At 37.6% G+C, this 14,357-nt stretch overlaps 1 protein-coding gene across 1 annotated transcript in view; it reads right to left on the reverse strand.

Moving 5' to 3' along the window:
* Window positions 1-13: 13 nt before the first annotated feature.
* The window catches only part of LOC104910867 (huntingtin-like), a 22,981-nt gene continuing 8,637 nt past the window's right edge, over window positions 14-14,357 (reverse strand). The window contains exons 7-15 of the mRNA XM_010710507.2: window positions 14,086-14,351; window positions 8,667-8,750; window positions 8,065-8,185; window positions 5,148-5,207; window positions 3,491-3,570; window positions 2,924-3,062; window positions 2,550-2,691; window positions 1,289-1,467; window positions 14-818 (exon numbers count right to left, since the gene is read on the reverse strand). Of these exons, the coding sequence (XP_010708809.1) occupies window positions 594-818; window positions 1,289-1,467; window positions 2,550-2,691; window positions 2,924-3,062; window positions 3,491-3,570; window positions 5,148-5,207; window positions 8,065-8,185; window positions 8,667-8,750; window positions 14,086-14,351 (1,296 nt within the window). The 3' untranslated portion in view covers window positions 14-593. The remainder of the gene's footprint in view (window positions 819-1,288; window positions 1,468-2,549; window positions 2,692-2,923; window positions 3,063-3,490; window positions 3,571-5,147; window positions 5,208-8,064; window positions 8,186-8,666; window positions 8,751-14,085; window positions 14,352-14,357) is intronic.

Here is a 14,357-nt window from a genome sequence, read left to right on the forward strand (position 1 = left end):
AAAAAAAGTGTTCTTACATTCATTGCTATGGTTGCTCCTGGCTAATGAATTACCTTCTAAGAGCAGCAATACTAGAATGATTCGATAGTCCAAAGAAGTTCTTACAGAAATCCAGTCAGATTCTTTTCAAAGAGGTAAGTAGCATTTAAAAGATAATTTTAAGAACATGCACTTCATTAATAACTGATTTTAAAAGTTATGGATAAACTAAGGTCATGCTTTAGTTTCATGCTAGTTTTCTTATTCAGCACAAAACCCTTAGTTAATACATGTTAATACATAAATTCTGGTTAGATCAGCTTTCTATGAATCACAATTGTCAGGTGCTTAGTGAAAAGAACATAAATGTGAAAAGAAATCAGTCACCACTGTCAACTTGCTCCGTGTGAATAAGAAAACACCACAAAAAAAAAAATTTACTTTGGAGTTTCTCATTACTCAACAGATGCATACCCACTTAAAGGGGGAGGATGGCAGGGGATCTTATCCTGTACCTGGAAAAATGCTATGTATTCTTTTACAACTTTTATTTTATACTTCACACTTTCAGATTACATCAAGGAAAGAGCCTTGTCACCTCAATTTAACTCAAATTACTGAAAATACAGCTTACCTATGAGCTCCACTATGCTCCCACTGCGGTTCCTGATGGCAGATTCATCTTTGGATACACTGACCTGTGCAATGCCACCTAAAGCCGTCAAAGCATGGAGAAGTTCAGGTGGTGGTGTTCTAAAGAGCTGTTGTAGTAATTCTAAAGCTCCAGTCACAACGTTATGGTCCTGATGCTGAGTGTAATGCAGAGTCAACTCATAAACCTGAAAAACAACAAAGTACTTGAGTAAGTTTCTGTAAAGACACAACATAGTACATTTGCTCTCACGTACCACATAAAATCTCATTAAAATGCATTAAAACGGTTTATCTAATCTTCATCACCCTTTTCCCAAAGAAAATTTTATTTAATTCTAGTCATTTAACCGTCTTTTCAGTAGAAGCTTTCATTAAGACACTTAATTGTTAGAGAAGAAAGGATCAATCAAATAATGCTTTATTGTTGATGGAGTTCATTGGCTTCTTCAGGAGTACCTAACAAGCATTTCTCTCAGATTTCTTGTTATCAAAATTATTTACCAGGAATGCCAAACAATGGACAAACTATAAATTACCAAGATGAAGAGCCTGAAACCTTCAATGCCAAACTAGCATTTCATTGTATTACATGAAAGATTTTCCTCCTACTCCGCTTCGAATATTCTCCAGGTTAATTATTCCTCATAAGTTCTACCTGTATAAGCTGTTCTGGTGAAGGTGAAATCTCTGCTTCTTTCCTTGTTACACCAAAACTGCCTTTCAGGCTGGTATCCTTTACTTGTTGTTGCAATAAGGGTATGAGATACCTCAGCGTAAGTAAAACACCCAGAATTAAAAGTGTAGGATGATCATCTTCTACAGGAACTAACAAGCCTGGGGGTAAAAAGAGAATAAACTTACTGATGATTAACTTCAATATATGATTTTTTACGTACCCATATAACAGTTTCTTTAAAACAAGATGACCACACCACCATCCAACAACTAAAGATTTTTTTAGTGTAGAAACACTTAAAAATATGTATTATTTAACACTCCTCACAGTGATGTAGGCAATGAGGCAGAATGGCTGGAGGGCCCTGCCTCTCCTCCCTTATTCCTTACCACTTTCTGTTCAATAAAAACACTTTTTTTTTTTCCTAAATCATCCTAGTTGCTCTTATTAAGCGATTTTCCCCACTTGTCCTTTTAAGTGAGGCCCAACAGAGTTCCCCCTTTCCAAAGCACAGGCTACTGTCCTAACAAATATTTACACTTCTGCTTCTTGTCTCAAGTACTGATCAAAGCAGTAAGTTCAAAATATACGATAAATATTTGTTACATTCGTATTAATACTACTGTCTGAATTCATTGACAACATTATAAAACAGTACCTTTGAGACAGAAAAGAACACTGTGTACAAATAACAGAGGACTGAGAAGTAGCACACCGTTTTCACGACTGAATGAGGAAAGTCACTATATGGTGTTTGCATTCGTCACCGCTTCTTTTAAGTAACAAGGCTAACGCCTTCTGCATCTGCCTGTCTTCCTTACCTCTCCATTTGCAACGTAGTCTACGTATGAAAGAACCTCATAACTGTACCACAATCTCAGACCTTCTGCACTAAAAACCAGGCTGCTAAACAATATAAGTTTTCACAGACTCTTGTGCAAGATCTTTGACAACAACCCCCAGATCTCCTCATTTTCCAATAGGCTACTTGCTTCCCTGGTTTGGGCTGTTTCTTTTCAACATTACTGACCTCATAATTCCACACACAAAGAGATAAATAACATTACCATCTGCATAGGCCCAACAACACAGTATAAAGAAAGCATTAGCTGTGTAACTGATGTCTAAGCATCCTTTCTTTGTCTGAAAAACACTTTCACATTTAGCATCATACATGAGAAAAGAATCTCACATTACTGATATCTGAAGCAAATGTAGTTCCCCCCCTCCCAAATCTTACCTAAAAGAACATTCAATAACCAGGCATAAAAATACTGCATTCTTCGCGAATGTTGACAGATGCTTACTGCTGATCCCGCAGCTGTTCGACGGATAGTAGGGGAACTGGACTTAAGATTAGCTATGAAAGCCTTTAATAAAACCTAAAAACAAGATACGTTACTTTACTCTTAATGATAAAGAAAAAAGGAGAGGAGTTCAGAAGTCAGCAAATATCTTTTTCAACCACCAAAAGCATTACATCGTGCAAGGACAACACTTGTCTTAATTTATACATGCAGCTATTATACCATTCACTGCAACATCTGATTGGTAACAGTAGTAGTTTAACCGTGCTGTGGGATAGAACAGGAAGCACTACTATGGTCAAGATACCTTAATCTCATTGTCGTTTGCAAAATTGCCAAATGCTGCCATGATTTTTGGTATTGCTGCAGCTAGCGTTTCTTGTACGGATTCTTCAGGTCTCTTACTTATTCGTGTTAAACAGGGCAAAAGGTTCACTAAGTATGGTCTAAGAATGATAAAGGAGAAAAACAAATTTGAGGTAAGAACAACTGTACTGACTTAAATGTTTTTAATTCATACTCTTCGTACTCCTCAATTAGTATTATTACTAAATCATACAAAACGCATCTATTAGCTACATAAAGTCTTCTGAATATGATTTGCAGACAATATTAAGCAAAAAGAACATTATGAAGTACAACTCATTGTTTTTATAAGTTTCCTTCCCTCTCCCACCGAATCACATACAGCACAGAACTCAAGTTCTGCTAGAAGAATACCACCTAATTCAATAAAGCTAGTTCACAGATAATGTGACAGGGATTAGTAAAGGCACTGAGGGAAGAAGAATCTTTGAAATTTGAGAACAGTAATACTTTGCTAATGGCTATATTTTGTTAAACTTTGGAAAATGCTTTGCTAGGATGAGTTTACCTGCATTTCTGAGGGCGAACTAGATGAGCAAGCTCAGCAAATCTCCAGAGCGCAGCACGCAGGCTTCGGGAAGCACCGTTCTATAGAGAATGTACAACCATTTCATCAAGCAAAACCTATCCTTACTAAAAAGGTCTATAATTGCTTCAATTTTATACAATTTTACTTAGATGAGAACAAAAGATATCTACAAGCCCTAAAATTCTTCTAGCCAAAAGGAAGCAAAGTCAGCTCCAAGAATGCCTTTATTTTTCTAGTTGGTATTACGCATTTTCCAAGTGACCCAAAATGAATAATAAAAACCAAAAAAAGAGAAGTAAACATCTGAGATCTCCATTTTGCTGAAATCAGCTTAAAATACCATAGACACAGTCATCAACCAACAAAGAAAAAATCACTGGAACACTTGCAGAGATACAAATCCAGCACAAAACTGACAACCGTGGAGCTGTGCAAGTAAATAACCTTCAGCTCTTGAGAACCTCAAAAATTCCATGTATTATTTCATAATGGCTTGGATTCTGAATTTAGTGTCTATTCATCTATATAATAACCTTCAATAATGCAAGTGACCTGCACCAGAACATGATTAGATTCTCAGCCTGAGGATATATTGGAGCTCCCTAATATTGTTGGCAATGTGGAAAACTATGGAAGTTGAAAGGTGCCAAATTCACAATCTCCCTACTTGGAGAAACTGCATACTTTATTTACCTTTACCTAAATACTTCTCAAATTAATATCTCCCGAAAACTGAACTGAGGTGATTAGAAATTGTTTTTTCTTATTTTCTTTGGCTAGTGTATCAAAGCTTCATGGTACCACTGTTAGCACAAGCAGAAAAAAACCACTACATCTACAGAAAAGCTACTCACATTTTTTTTTTTCCTATTTTGTTTTCTGAAGTTCTATCAATTGTAGGGAAATATAATAATAATCAATACCAGTAGTGTCTGACAAACCCCACCTGTATTTTCTCTTTTATACCAGTTGCTATATGCTTATAGATGCAAAACAAGATTTTTGATGATACCATGCTGAAAACAGCATTTATTTAATATCCATACACTAACAAAACAAAAAGATCTTCAACTGACATAAAGACTGTTATTAAATTGTGCACTGTGGTGCAAAGATATGCTTCAGTATTTTTACTTATGTTTCTTACATAAGCTGTAAGTATATATAAGTCACAAAGTAACCTAATTAAAACTTGTATCAGACCACTTCAGGTCTTGGTCAAATAATTCCTGCATGAAGCTTTGGCAAATTAAGAACTTCAGTGTCCTCCACCTACTTTTCACCACCTTTTTCCTTGAAGTTACACATTCCACCTCACTCAGTGAAGCAAACACCATTAATATGCTTATTCATTTGACTGCAGAGTTACTAAGGCTATCTCAGACTGCTGTTCACACCAAATGCTCACACATTTTCTGCCAGATAAGCTTTCGAGGTGAAAAAATCTAACTAAATAGGGCCAATAGTAAGGAACTGAGCAGAATAATTTTAAGCAGTCAGAGATCTTTCAAAAGAGAGGTTTTGATCTTGACCTTAAAAAAAAAATAAACATGCTATTTACACTAAGGCTACAATCTCATTTACTAAAACACTAAATAGCATACTGCAGAAGGATATGAAAGAAGGCAAACCTCACCTTTTTAATCTCCTTATACAGTTCTAATTGTAACCTAGGTAGATTGGAATCCATCAAAGCCTGAAATAAAATACATTGTCAATACATCATATCAGAGTGGAGGCACTTTAAAGGAACAAAGTTGCACTTGCAATAAAACAGCCTTAAAAATACAGAACATTCTCTCTCCATTATCCTGTATTTAACACATTCTGGTTGTACAAGAGACATTCCTTCACCTTTTACCCAAAGAACAAACAAACACAAACAATCCCACAAATTAAACTATACTATAGTATTTAAATTAGTTGGAATTAGCTACTTGACCTCAATCTGCCCAGAAGAGGCCATATGGCATCACACCACAGGTACAGCCAACTTACCATGCCTTCTGGCAACAGCCAGTAATAGATACTCATGAACAGACTACTAAAATACCAGAACAGTATTTGCAAGCAGTGGGAGTTATTCCTTGCTATACAACCCCACTTTGAAACAGCCACAAACTGTCAGATGTATCCCAAACCAAGACTGCATTTGTGCCATAACCTTTAATAGCCCTTGAGAACCCTTTCTTTTATGCACTGGCCTGTTTTCTGCATCCATTTATTACTCGCAAGTATTAAGGGCAACAGCTGTATCGTGTTTCAGGATCTGATCAACCATGTTGTGAGAGAGCACGCATTTTACTCTGCTCTAAACTTCAAGTGCAATTAAGGATTAGAGTATGTGAAATGAAAGTAAGTGCTGAGAAATGTTCATTTTCTGTTCATTTCAACCCAAATCATTCTCCCTACACCTTTCAAATGGCAAAATGGGGAAAAAATGAAACTAGTTCCACTGTATTTCCTATAGAATATTTTGTACACACGATTATCCTTTCTTCCTTTTTTTTCCTTGCACATACCACTATTTATGAATATTTCCACCATAACTCCATCAGTTGAAACAAGACCTTCATACAGTGTGCAAATGCTTGCATTATGGATTTAACAGTGCTATGCTCCCTATTTGATTCTTTACTCCTTGTCCAGTTATTCAATGATTTCTAGTCTCCTATCCACCATTTTGACCATCAACCATTAAATTCACATCTTCAGAGGATTACTCATAACTGTAAAATTTTCATGGCAAGTGCTAATGTGGAGGCCACAACTGCTTACGCATGGTCAGTGAAGGTCATGTTGCTCCTTCCTATTTCTCTATCCTAAAATTGCATGCCCAAAATCTTTATGGCTCCCAGACTACACTAGTCATTGTCATAAAATATTACCTTGCTTGTATCTTTACACTGTTAGAAGCACTCTAACTATTAACTGCAGGTGCCTAGACTAGGGACAAATCTCACTTACATCCCCTAAAAATTAAGTTTTCCTGATGTTCACTGCTTCTGCATTGATATCAATCAACACAAAAGAAGCACCAGCTATTATTCTGGCTTCAGAAGGGGTAGCTATCCTTACAACGCATTCAACTCAAGACCATTTCATTTCTCACAAGCATTACTGCTGCTTGCACAAAAGAAAGAAAACTGTAGATTTTTTCCCTCTTCATTTATATACCAGACAGGTCTGCCTAAAGACTGAGTTGCTTCCACAGAGCATAAATACTGAAACAGAATAGAAACTATTGCCACATAACTATTGCCATTTCATAGCTGTGGTTAAGCTGCAAGCTTAATGACTGATAGAAGACTCCATCATTTAAAATTACCTTAACCTTTAGAAGAAAAACTACTATACAGTGATCTGAAAAAAGAAAAAAAATGAAGTGTTTCAAGTTACCTAAAAGCTCTCCAGTCAACAACAACATGAAACAGACCAGTAAAACTAAAAGGAACAATTTCATGAAAGAAGGAAGGAAGTCTGCATTCTTTAACACTGTTTCAGAGCATCTCCTTAAGTAAATTATGTTACTTAATGGTGAATGCATTTCATGCAGTACTAAACTCTTGGAAATGGAAAACCGTTTACATTAGAATGAACAAAGTGCTACAAGACAAAATGAAAAGAGTAAAAAACATTTGCATTACCTCATTCCCCATCGTTATGGGATAAGCCTTTGCAAACAGCAAACTTCCAGATTACTAATTCATACAGACACCAAACAAATAGAAAGAACTGAAATTTCTACAGAAATACAGATTTTTTGTTTGCTTGTTTCTACATATCCCCTTCAAGCTAAAGAGAATTCTTATTTACAAATTCATAAAGACTTCATTTTGTATCAACTAGATTAATTATGCAGGCACATTACACAAGAAGAAAAAAAGAAAAGAAAGGACAGGTGAAGGTAAACCTGTTCTGGAAGCAGCAGCTCACATCAGTTCCACATAAGGTTCCTTTTGTATGTTGAATCCATAATTTGACCTTGACTGACCTTCTATTAATATCCATCTGCTGTCTCCACTGAGTCTTTGTTTCTGGATTGCAGTATGGTAATAAACAGACTCCAGAACACTGCTTTTATCCTAATTATGCCTAAAAGCTCCTCTGCCAACTCTCAGTAAAGCACTATCAGAATTACAGTTTGCCATTAGTCTGGAACGAGTCATACCATCTTACAGTCAGCTTTTCAGTAATATTTTTAGCTTTCCCACATACTACGTAACCTCATGCTTACAAAACAAGAGTATTCCTCCCATCCCAAAATGATTTTTAACTAACTTAAAGAGAACAGTTAATGAATCACTGAATAAAAAAACAAACCAGAGCAATAAATTACCACAGACAAGTTCAAATACCTTCATCTGAGACAAAATTTATGTAACTCCATGCATAAAAAGCTCCCCTTAGAAGACATAATTTCCTAAAGCTTACTCTTACAAGAGATTATCAAGAATAAGTAAAGCAATTAAAAGAATATAAGTGTGATTTCACAAATAACATTGCATCAAGAAGAAGTTAAATATGTTAACACAATACCTAGAAGTTCTTACTTTAATAACTTTATTAAGGCATTCATCAGCAACCATCCGGACATCAGATTCTGCATCCTCACTGCAGAGGAGAAAAAGTTCCATAGCAATCCCCAGCAGTTTCTGAAATTCTGGAGAATTTCTAGATAAACAAATATTAAAAAAACAACATCACACTGTGCACCGCAAAAAGCAAACATCAGTGCTACTCATAAAGGGGTTTCAAAACTCTACTGCGTATACACTATACAGTTTTACAAGAGGAGAAATGATCCAGCTGATAAGTGTTTCATCAGGAGTTAGGAAATTATTTCCCTGCTCTTTCCCTACATAATCAGGCACAGTATTTGACGACTTTGCCTTTTTTCTGTCTGAAATAGAATAATATCTACTCTACCAATGTTTAAAGAAAAACTATTACATTTTGGCTTAGTTAAAAAAAACACAAACAACAAAAAGCAGCAGCAATAACAAACATTGTACCATTTCAGTTTAAACAGAAGTTGAGCACTTTATCAGCAACTACCAGGAAGCCTACATGTATCTAGTAACCAGAAGTAGCTATTCATGTTAATGCAGCAAATTATATTAAAGCAACAAGTTTAAGATAGACCTTGCCTTACCTTAAAGACTGAGCAACAATGTTTTCACATATTGTCAGGCAATGATTCACTCGATCTTTCTTGGTAGTTGAAAGTTCCTTCTTTCTAAAATGAAACAATTAAAATAAATCGAAGTCTAAAAGTGAGTAGTAACTATATAAATGCAATTCTCTCATACATCACAATCCCCCAGATGATTCTGAAATTATCCAAATAGCAAAACTCTAGGCGTGGTCCATACCTGTCTACAATCATGTCCTTACAGTAACACTAAGGAGAAGGTTGGCTAACTAGCAGCAAGCACAGAACAAACTGATGTCACAGGATCAAAGGATGTGAATCTACAAAAGATGCAGAGCCGAATGTGTAAAGTCTGGCATTTAGAAAACTTTAGCATTCACTCTCACATACTATAAGCTCGTAAATAAAGAAGCTTCTTTCCTGCTCCATCCTCAATCTTTTTAATATATGAACTGGGGGAAACAAAACCACACCAAAAAAAACAAAACAAAACAAAACAAAAAAACAAAAAACCCAACCACAACAACAACAAAACACTAGAATGAGACAGATTGACAACTATGACTGTGAATTTTCATTTCACTATATGCAAAGTCTCCTACTTTTAGCTTAACTGACAGAGAACCACCCCTAGGAAAAGGGAAATTACTTATAAATAATTAACTAGTCGAAACCCAGATGCTGAAAAACACACCCCAAGGTACCTCTCGTGTGTCCTAGCAAAGAGGCACCTGCTCATTCACTCACAGATGAGTGAATGCACAGATGCACAGAGCTGGACTTCACTTCTGCTTTCCAAGTGAAAATAAGTAATCTGTATTTTTAACACTTAGTTTTCTGTCTTAAGAAAAAAAACAGCAAAACCATCAAAGAGCAAACAAGTGTTTCTAAAGTAGAAGTTGGAAAACGATCAGAACAGCCTTGGACTACACTAGCATAGCTAGCACAGCTCTAAGGGCCAACAGTAACCAGCCAATAAACACTTCATAGTAACTGAAAACACACTGCTAAGACAAAAACTTCGGTGAATTAAGCTGTAAGTCCTTCAGCTCAAACATTACTACATTTTTTGAAATAAGTATCCCTGTCCTTTTCCTTCTGTCATACTGGGAGTGGGAATTTATTTCTTCCCAACATTTCAGTTTTTCTTCCAAGTATCTGCTTATTTCTCCCCTGCAAACATTTTAGAGAACACTAATGAGGAAAACAAACAACACCGTTTTTCCATTAGATCTAAACAAAATATTGTCAAACGTAAGCTTCAGTATTCCTCGGAGAGGACCTCTTCTTCAGCTAATATAGCCCTGGGCAAGGCAGGGAGCAATGTTCAATAATAACAGATGAGCACACATCGATCTCTGGCAGATTTCTGTAAGCAAAGAACTCCCCTAACATGAGTCTACCACTTCTGAAATGGGTAATTGAAAAAAATAATTAAAACAGATAAAGAAAAATGGCCTGAAAAATTTCAAGTGAAAACAAAGATGGTAACTTCTGAACTACATGCATTCCATTTAAATTGAAAGAACAGAAATTGAGTCACTACCCAAAGGGAAAGAAGGAAAAGCATCAAACTGCCTTTGCTGCACTGAATCCTTCATTTGCCATTTGGTATTTGCCTTCCTAAAAAACAGCTTCTGAAGGAGAAAAAGAAAACATTTAATGTATAGCATGTGCACAAAGATTTAATATGTCTACAAAGGGAGAAGGATAACACAATGATATTTTTTGTCTCTGGAGATAGGACACAAGGGATTTTTTTATAGAAAGGTTTATCCAGAAGTATCATGAAGACCTCAGGGAAAGTACTGATAAGCCACGTGGGGGCTCAACAGCATCACGCATTTCTTACAAGAGAGCTGAGGCAGTGAGCTCAAGTGCATGGTCAGACAGCACTTCATGTTTCAAGAACAAAGGCAGAAGATACCAAAGCAGCAGGTATTAACAGGAAAGCCTCACCCCACAGGCACGGGAGTTTAATCTTCTGCAGGCTTCTACAGACAGCCTCAAGCCAAGAATGTTAACAAACAACATAAGAAAAATCAGCAAGTCCTGATAATTTTGCACTCCGAGCCCAAGATGAGCCAACTACAAAAAGATCCAACTCACTTTTATTAAGCCTTGGAATTAAGGATGTGTAAAAGGACTAAAGCACTGCTGCTGAACTAGCATTTAAAAACGTCAGGCCAAACAGCTTGACATTAACCTTCAGAAAAGCAACGGGAAAACTCAAGATTCTACTAACAAACAGAAATATCAGCACGTTAAAAAATAAAGCTAATAAAGCTGAAGTACAGCCAATGATTTGAACAATACAGTAATACGGTCAACAACGGATAGACCAAGAGACTGGAAAAGGAGTAGGCACCCTAGACATATTAACTCAAAAACTCATCTTCGAATTACAAGCAGGTCAACAGCTCTTACAGCTTTAGCTAAGCAGAGAACTTGCAATATTTCTACAGACTGTGCTGATAAAACCTATCTACAATCACAGATTCACTCAAACAAAAAGCTACGATAAAAAAAACAGTGAGTAATGAAAAATGCCCATTACTGGAAAGTTCTTTGGCTCCAAATGTAACGGTTAGAACCAAATGTAAAACTGAAATGGGTCACAATTTAACATGACTACAATAATTAACTATCAGAACAAGTTAACAAGAGAAAACTGTTCCAAAGGTGGGGAAAAAAAAGCAACAAAAAGACAGCCTTTAGAACAGTCAAATCAAAACTAGTTACTTCTCCAGAAGAAACGTGTGATTAGCACAGCATTCTGGTCAGCTCCGTGACAAGAGGTGAGATGAATAAGATACAGGATGCTGTATGACAGTCCATCTGCTCTTTCATTTCACTGAACAAACTCAATTTTTACATCATACTGACCAAATTTTCAAGTTTGGGGGAGCTTTATAATCCAAACCAAAACAAACCCAACTCCAATCAAAATTCAAGAGTCTGAAAAAGCAAAAAATAGAGATGGGAGACAGTAAGGTGCCTCAGCAGAAACTTAAAGCAGCAATATGATGACAGAGAGCTCAACCTAAGTATTCACAGAAGAGTAAACCAACAACAGAGGAGATGAGAGAGGAGGCCACAACCTGACATGTCTGTAACATGCACTAAAACTGTAATATATGAGTACTGCTGATTAAAACCTCTTAAAAAAAAAGAAAAAAAAGAAGAAAAAAAAGCTCTTGGGTTACCAGTAAATGTTTGAATTCAAAGAATATTTTAATAATAAAAGTAAAACCAGGATATTGTTTTCATCAAGACCTCAAAAGTCATTGTCACAAAGACTTTCAATGCATTTGTGCAAATGTTCTCTATGCTCCAGCCTCTGTGATCATAAAACATTACAGATCAGCAGAGAGTTTGTTGTTGTCGCTTTTTAATTGCAACAAAATACTAAGGCCATTTTCACTCGCTCCAATAGGAATGCTTTTTGTGGGTATTTTTCACTCATGAAGACATAACATTGAACGTTGCCTTGTGACAATTTAAGGTGTCGGTTTAAAAACAAGAGAGAAAGATAAGATGGATTTTACTTTACTTTTACTTTACTTTACAGAAAAACATCCAACAACAGAAAAAAAAAAGCCTATCAACACCTGCAATAACGTGATTCTCTCCAATTCAAGAAATGATATTGTCTCACTCATCTAATTTAAGCAACAAGACAATTTGATCTGTTTGGATAATGCCAAACATATTTAATTAAACAATTAAAGAACAAACCAGCAGCATTTATGCTATGAAATTCACCAATTTCTTTATCATCTCAATACAGACTCGTAAAGCAACATTGTTTTCACAGCTGCAAACAGATATGAGGATAGGAAGTTACTGTACAGCACTACAAAATATTTGAGGGTTATTTGTGCAGGATGACAATTAAGATGACCACTTTGCAGATCCCCACATGCAAAGAACACAGAAAGGCATTTCTCTTTTCCAATCCATTGGATGGAAAATGCAAACAATACTGGGAGTTATGCTCAACATGTGACCTGGTATTTCACTAACCATTTTGGAAACTTCACCAAAGATTGGGACAATATCCTTTCATAGGCTTTTATGAGGCTCAATGCCCTTTCTGAATTGGTAAAGCTCCTGGGGGCATGCAATACTATCAGCTTTCTGAAAACATCCAGCCTATTTTTATTTTTAAACAGAAAAAAACAAAGTCAACTAGGACAATTACAAGCTTGATTTCTTAGTGCTTTGACTATAGTATACCTAAATGCAAACCTCCACATGAACCACAACATCCTTTTGCAAGCATCACAAATTATTTTGAAGTACAAATTATTTTCTTTTGAAATAAAATGATCTACCCTAACAATATCTGCTTAGATTTTTTTCTGTTATCTATAGGAAAGAACGGAAACAGATGTCCACCTATTCTCTATGCTACCCAAAATAACAGTACGAACAAATCATAAAACAGCAATTAGTCCCTGAAAACACTGACATGTATAAAAACAATTAGCTTATGAAGAAAATAAGGTTTTTCATCTGTTGTGTCCCGAGAGCGTCAACGACACAATGAAACTGTTTGAGATGAGAATCTCCAAGCAGTGTGAGCCATGGTAAATTCAGCTGGCATCCATATCAAACCATACTGTGGGAGCAGGTGGCCAAGAACCCAGCTTCCAACATGGATCAGCTCTGCCAAAAGCACCTGAAACTGCCAATTTTGAAGTTACCTGCTCCTCAGCCTTTCTGTTTCTCCTGTCCCCCTGGCGCCTGGAGAAACAGTAACAGTGTGACTCACCAAGTGCACTGAAATCCTTAGTGCTTTTTCACCTGCTCAATAAAAGTTATTTTTAGAGAAAGCAAACCCAACAGGCAGCACTGGGGCACTGAACAGCTCCTCGGCCTCCAGCAAAGCTGCAGGTTCTCTGACTCGAAACCAGAGCAATGCACTGATAGAAACAAGCGTCTTCTCAGTGCCTCCACCCCTAACGTTTAAGGACACAAAGAGATACCAGAAGCATTTGTGCTGTTTCCTCTTAGAGCTCAACACGTGTAACAGTGCAAGACTTCAAGCAAAGTTTGCCACAAACAGTCATCCATTCACATCAACTCCTTAAAGACAGACAAGCCCTAGACTTAAAAGTTAAACTTAAGATTTTTTTGTCCCTTTATCCTCAGCAGCGTATCCAGCCAAAACCAAAACCACTTTGCGAAACCCAGGCAGAGTTCCCGTACCTCTCATTATCTAGGCTGCCACACTTGCAAGCCTTTGCCTAGAAACCTGCAGCCCCCTGAACTGCCTCAGCGAACGGGCAGCACCTCCAGACCCATCCCCGGCAGCTGCCGGAACGCCGCCCGGCTCCGGCTGCGAATCAGCCCCCTGGGGAGGGGAAAAAGCTGAAGCACCGAGGAACCCCCGCGCCCCGTGCCGCTCACTCACGGTCTCTGCAGCGACTCCTCGGCGATGGTGGCCGGCACCTGCTGCTGCTGGAAGGAGCGCAGCGACTCGAAGGCCTTCATCAGCTTCTCCATGGTGGCCATCGCCGCTCCGCCCGCGCCGGCGGCACCGGCCCGCCTCTCACGGGCGAGCTCCCGCCTCCTTGCCGACGCGCCCGACTCTCCGCCTCTCCCTCCTCGCCCTGCCCGGCTCGCCCAATGCCCCTCACGCCCGCCGAGGCGCCGCCGCCCGCGCAGGCCGCTCCGCGCCTCACA

The sequence above is a fragment of the Meleagris gallopavo genome, chromosome 4 (assembly GCF_000146605.3).
Source record: "Meleagris gallopavo isolate NT-WF06-2002-E0010 breed Aviagen turkey brand Nicholas breeding stock chromosome 4, Turkey_5.1, whole genome shotgun sequence".
NCBI classification, from domain to species: domain Eukaryota; kingdom Metazoa; phylum Chordata; class Aves; order Galliformes; family Phasianidae; genus Meleagris; species Meleagris gallopavo.